At 40.7% G+C, this 6,295-nt stretch overlaps 1 protein-coding gene across 1 annotated transcript in view; it reads right to left on the bottom strand.

The window, feature by feature from the left end:
• Positions 1 to 281: 281 nt before the first annotated feature.
• LOC101851442 (meckelin) overlaps positions 282 to 6,295 on the bottom strand; it is a gene marked incomplete in the record, with an annotated part of 33,125 nt that continues 27,111 nt past the window's right edge. The window contains 3 exon segments of the mRNA XM_013088102.2: positions 282 to 2,097; positions 3,555 to 3,697; positions 4,760 to 4,862. Of these exon segments, the coding sequence (XP_012943556.1) occupies positions 2,017 to 2,097; positions 3,555 to 3,697; positions 4,760 to 4,862 (327 nt within the window).

Genomic DNA, 6,295 nt, shown 5'->3' on the forward strand with positions numbered 1-6,295 from the left:
ATGTATAAATGGATTGTGCGCTGAGCACAGCAGCAGCAATATTCCGCTATAACCGACAGACATGTTTGTCTGATAGTGCAATAGCAGTGTTTTATTTACAAAATCCTCATCTAGGAGTTTGGGGAAAATAACGGGGTTTTAGAATAGTGTCTTTATAACAGACTTCTCGTTATTTCAGAACTCGTTACAAGTCGACTCCACTGTATAGTACGGAGAGGTCGAACACAAAAGACTCGAAATCACGCATCCATCGTACTGTGCCTTCAGTCCCGCGGTTTTTCTTTCTTCTTTATCTTTGTAAGATATCCCTCGAACTACGGATCCCTCGAACTACCGAGTCCAGTCCCGATGAATTCGAGCTATCCGTGTTATACTGTAAACTGCTGCACATCAAAAATCAAAGTCATCAAAACTGATATATTACAAATCAATCGCCTTATAACATCCCATGTTATCAACATTTACAAAAGCTAAATCCCCTTCATGATGCACGCAGAACTCTCAAACAAGCATCCAACCCATATGATGGGTCCGTCTTCCAGCTTGAGCAAAACTTGAGAAGCTACAGAACCAACACTGGGAGACATTTCTGGCAGATAGTCACTTCACGAACAAACATTTGAGTCAGCAAACATTTCATAATGGCAAGGGTTTTCTTAAACCTGGCATTTGTACCACTCAGAGACCATGAAGCCAACCCAATGATGAACAGATTTAAGATTAAAGAGGAGAGAAATAACATTTAACTGTAACTAGTGTTACCGGTACTCTAGAAAGGCAAATCCCACTACAAGCTTACAGAAAAAGTACTGTTTTGTTTGGGGGGGTTTTTCACTTCAGCTTGTATCACACAACAGCATGATGATATTACAAATACACAAAACATCAGGTCCTTTTTTAAAAAGTCATCCAAAAATCACAAGTGCCTATAATTGGCTCTAAGTAGCAAATAATGATATCATCATCAAACAATAAAACCAGTCAAAAATCTTTCCATAAAGTGGACGGATCGCCGTGCAAAAACACATGGTTGTTCACCAAAACAAAGCAACCGCAATTGTCAACAACAATTTTGATCTGTGGAAATCTCTGTGAGGAATGTACGTTGTTCCGCTGTGCGGGAGGCGGGGATAGGAACAAGAAACACAACGCCCACTCACCGTGGGCAACATGCTTTCTTACCAGGCACACAACTGTCGAACCTCATTGTCCCTGCTCAACTCTCAGCCGACCGGGTAACTTGGGAGTCAAAACCAGTTACAGCTGGTGGAAAATATCCTACACTTTTTCAGAAACAGAGCAAAATTCATGCCCTTGACCAAAAACAACAACCACATGTTTACTCCAAGACAATCTAGGAAGGTCTGGGAGAGGGAGAAACACAGAAATTTTGTGAACAAACTTCTAAAAAGCTACAAGCAGTCATTAACAGCTGCTCCAGAAAAATCCTAAAACATACTTTGGCACAGCACAATAAGAAATGAACAACTAATTCAACTATGAGAGCAAACTAATTAACAGAAAAAGATATAGAAATCAAAGAGAAAATGGAAGTGGATTGGACAGTCCATAAGAAAACCAATAACAAACCCATTAAGCCTCAAAATAGAAGCCACATAGAAAAAGAACGTGAGGAAGGCCTAACAGTACTTGGAGAGGGCCGTGGATTCAGACCTAAAGGAGATGGAATACAGCTGGACAGACGTGGAGTCCAGGATAGAACATCAAGAGTTCTTGTTGGTGACCTATACTCCGGTTGGCGAAAAGAAAGGATGATGATAATGATGATGATGATGATGATGATGATGATGATGATGATGATGATGATGATGGGGGAGTGAAGTGGAATCATTCCTCTTCCTCTCCGTCCAGTGTGAACCAAGGAACACCATGAAAGTCTGTGCAATCGGTAACATACAGTCCCCCCCCCCCCACCCCATCTCCCTCCACCCACTTCACTCCTGCTAAAAGGTGCTGACGTGAGGATGTCTACATGAGGTTTGAATGTTGCGACGTCTAGATGAGGAACCGTTCATCAACCAGAGTTTTCTTGGCCAGGTTTTTCTTCCCGCCCATTTCTCTTGCCTGGCAGATGAGCTGAAATAGAAAGGATTTTCCTTTATAATGCATTTCAGATTTTCAAACAAAAAAATATTTCAGAAAAAAAAAACAAGAACAAATTACAGATTAAGAATGAAGAGAATAGTTGTGAATAGTTGTAGAAAACACAAAAATTAGAACCAAAATTTCAAGACACGTAGAAAAAGTTTCTTAGAGTGGGAATAATTGGATTATCCCAAATGAAATCTTTTGAAATACATAAAAAGCAGTCAGAAGAAAAAAGAGATTGAAAAAAATAGATACGTCTCAACGTCTTTAGACTTATGAGACAAAAGTTTGTATATTGAAGTAGATCTACACTAGCATTGTAAAGACACAAATACACAAACAAGCAAAAATACATTTCTGGAGGTCCTGCCACATAGTAAACATGAAAACATGTCGTCTGCTTTCATCTCCTCTTTCAGCCCCCACCCCCTCACCTCCTTTGCCCCCTCCTCTGGGCTCCTGACTCTTTCTGCAGCCTTTCTACTGCTACTCCTTGGCTCCTTCTTACTGCTGTCTTTCAACCACACCCCTGATCTTCTGCTAGGAAAGATCTACACCTAGCCTTCTCGGACAAGGCCGAAAAATCTTGGAGGGCCCGTGTGCAAGTTGCGCAAGTTAAAGATCTCTTGGTGGTCTAAAATCGATAAGAATAGGTTTCAGCCACCACACGGGCAAAATCCAAAATTTCCTACAAACTGAAAAAGTTTAATGTGTCCTGCTCGCTTGTATGACCTTATGCAGTTGCGAGCGCCGTAAAACACTTGCTCAAAAAAAAACAACCATGAAATGAACACATACACACACGCACATACACACACACAAACACACACACAAGCACACACAAGCACACACATATAAAAACAAACATGCAACAAGCCTCCACAGAGGCTATGCCAGGAATGGCTCAACAACAGCTAGGATTGAGATTGAGGTCACATAAATTATTTCTTCCTGCACACACATGAAGGAGTAGAAAGAAAGAAAAGACATGTTTGACAAGAAAGAATGAACAAACCACACCAGAACATGTGCCAACCACCCACTCTTCTTTTTTTTTTCATTTTCTCAGAATAACATTAACACTTTGAGTCCTTGCCACTGGTAGACCGGTGGTGCATGTAACTGCTCGTATGCCTAGCCACCAGTACACCGATAAGTGAGACCTTATTTCCCACCCAGCCAGCCAGGGACAAAATTCACCAGCAAAACATTGTTTACTATGCAGGATATTACTGGTTATTTTGAAGATTTTTCGGAAATAGATGCTCGTAATGAAGAGGACTATCCTGAGTGGGATATGGAGTGTGATTCAGATGATCTTATGGGCTGTTAGAAATATAGCTCTCAGGAGCTCAGGCAGAGGGGCACGGTAACCTCAGGAGGCTCAAAGGGTTAAACAACTATGTAGGCAACTGCGATGCTGCTGCAAGGACCAGCTGCCTCACCTCAGTTGCCAGGAAAGTGATGACGCCGGCCAGGACAAAGTCTTGGAAGATGAGGTCCACGATACAGAAGAAGAGCGTGTCAAACACCACCAGCGTCAGCTCGTTGCCGTAGAACAGGATGTTGTCGAATGAGTGGCCGTTATCTACGGGAGATAAATGAGTGGCCGTTATCTAGGGGAGATAAATGATTGGCCGTTATCTAGGGGAGACAAATGAGTGGCCGTTATCTAGGGGAGATAAATGAGAGTGGACCTTATCTAGGGGAGACAAATGAGTGGCCGTTATTTAGGGGAGATAAATGAGTGAGGGGAGACAAATGAGTGGCCGTTATCTAGGGGAGATAAATGAGAGTGGACCTTATCTAGGGGAGATAAATGAGTGGCCGTTATCTAGGAGAGACAAATGAGTGGCCGTTATCTAGGAGAGACAAATGAGTGGCCGTTATCTAGGGGAGATAAATGAGTGGCCGTTATCTAGGAGAGACAAATGAGTGGCCGTTATCTAGGGGAGATAAATGAGAGTGGACCTTATCTAGGGGAGACAAATTAGTGAGTGGCCATTATTTAGGGGAGAAAAATGAGACTGGCTGTTATCTAGGCTGTAATCTAGGGAAGATGACAAGACTGGTAGTTATCTAGGGGAGATAAATGACTGGCCATGGTCTAGGCTGTTATCTAGAAGAGATAACAAAACTGGCTGTTAGGGGAGAAAAAGTATATGTTGTAAGAAATAGTACAGAAGATTTTACAATGTGTTTTACATCCCCATCGACACAATTCGATCATTTAGGAGATCAGCTGCTTAACGGGGTCAATCCCAGTTGAGTAGGATACAGTATCCCCGCAGACACATGGAGAAACTCCACTCAAAACTTCCCTACTCTGTTTCATCAAATTCAAATCTGTATTATGTTATTATTCAATACCTAATAGAAAGAGAGAGAGGGGGGGGGAGATGGAGCGGGGAGGGGGGAGGGGAGGTATGATACAGTTAACACAGTTAACAAATAAACAGTTAAGCTATATGTTACATGCTTACTTACCATGCACACAACGAACAAATGTGGCAACTGCTAGCTCTGAATTTAACCACAGATTTACCTAAGACGTCAAAAGAGCAGGAAAGTTAGCATGCATTTCAAATCTTGTGTGAATCAACATAAAAACTGACAACGAAAAATCTGTTGCCAAAAAAAAAACTCTTACCACTGTAAAAAATTCCTTTGTCTGTAAGTTCCAAAAATTCAGTGTCCAAGATCTTCTCCACAAAGCTCTTTTCCTTCACCACGTAGTCAACCTCACGCAGAGACTGAGGAGAAGACACTCATCTTAGTCAACGACGCAGTAACAAAATAACAACTTCTTTACATTATTCACAAAGCAGACCAAGTTTTTAGTAATAAATAACCAAATCATCTGATTACATTACTAACATCAATTTGTTTCAAACAAAGTATACAACTTTTACACAAAACGGGCATGATTAACTCTTTGAGCACTGACTTTCTGAGGCTACCATACCCCTCTGCCTGAGCTCCATAATGATATATTACTAACCTTCATGTGATGGTCAGAATCACATTCCATATCCCACTTAGGGTAGTCCTTGTCATTACCCGCATCTCATTCAGGATGATCTTTTTAAAAAATCAGTAATGCCTTGTGTAGTAAACACTGTTTTCCGTACGCATTTTGTCTCAGGCAGGCAGAGTTGGGGATGGGGTTTCGCTCACCACTGAATAGTAGCTTGGCAAACGGGCAATGTGTACCGGTGGCAAGGGCTCAAAGGATTAAAAATAATCATACTGATTACATTTTGTTTTTAGCTCCCACTATAGAAGTTGTGGGCCCAGTCCATAGGACCAGAAACAGAGATATACCTCACGTCTGTTGTCCTAACACACACAGAACCGGTGTCACTGCCACTAAATCCCTGCATGTGCTTTGAGAAATGCATCTGATCTGACATGTTGCAAGATTGTCAGCTAATATTTTCCTCTTCATATTGAAATTCTTTTATGAAAGTAATACATAATTTCTATGAATATTTACATTAGTTTTTACCACTCCTGTAAAGCCACAGAAAATTTCCCTCAGGGGCAATAAAATATGATCTTAATATTATGAAATTTTACATTCATTTTATCTTTCCAAGACATCAATAGGTGGAAATGTATAAACAGCTCTGGCAGAATTAAGAATCCACAATAAAAGTTCTGTCACACCCATTATATTACGCAAATTTTCGGTATAGCTTCAGAATTGCAGTAAAAGTTTAAAGTATGACTTGTGGGACTTATGAGACTTTTTGTGCTAGAGCAGTCCAAAGAAATCATAAACCGGAAGTAGTGCGTGAACAAAGTGTTGGTATTGATTTCTCTCGGTCTGTGTTGAAATCAACGGTTTCTACACACAAAATTTGCTTTGCATCACGTAGACAATATGCAAACACATCTAACACACTATAAAATTCTGTACTTTTTAAAGGTTGGATACCTTTTTCCCCTGTTTTCAAAATTTTAAAAATGATAAATTCAGAAAATAAAAGGGCTGTGTGTCTGATAGATTCTTTAATTGCGCTTTCTGCTGTTGTAAGACACGTAAATCTTTGCAGAGGAACCATCTAACGCTTGAACAAACATTTTAACACCGTTAGAACTGTCCAAGACAAGCCTAGACGTGGCCAACCAAGGGCGACAACTCGACATCAGAATTGGTTTATTGTCAACACCCAAGTTCAAA

This window comes from Aplysia californica, unplaced genomic scaffold (genome assembly GCF_000002075.1).
Source record: "Aplysia californica isolate F4 #8 unplaced genomic scaffold, AplCal3.0 scaffold00686, whole genome shotgun sequence".
Taxonomy (NCBI): Eukaryota; Metazoa; Mollusca; class Gastropoda; order Aplysiida; family Aplysiidae; genus Aplysia; species Aplysia californica.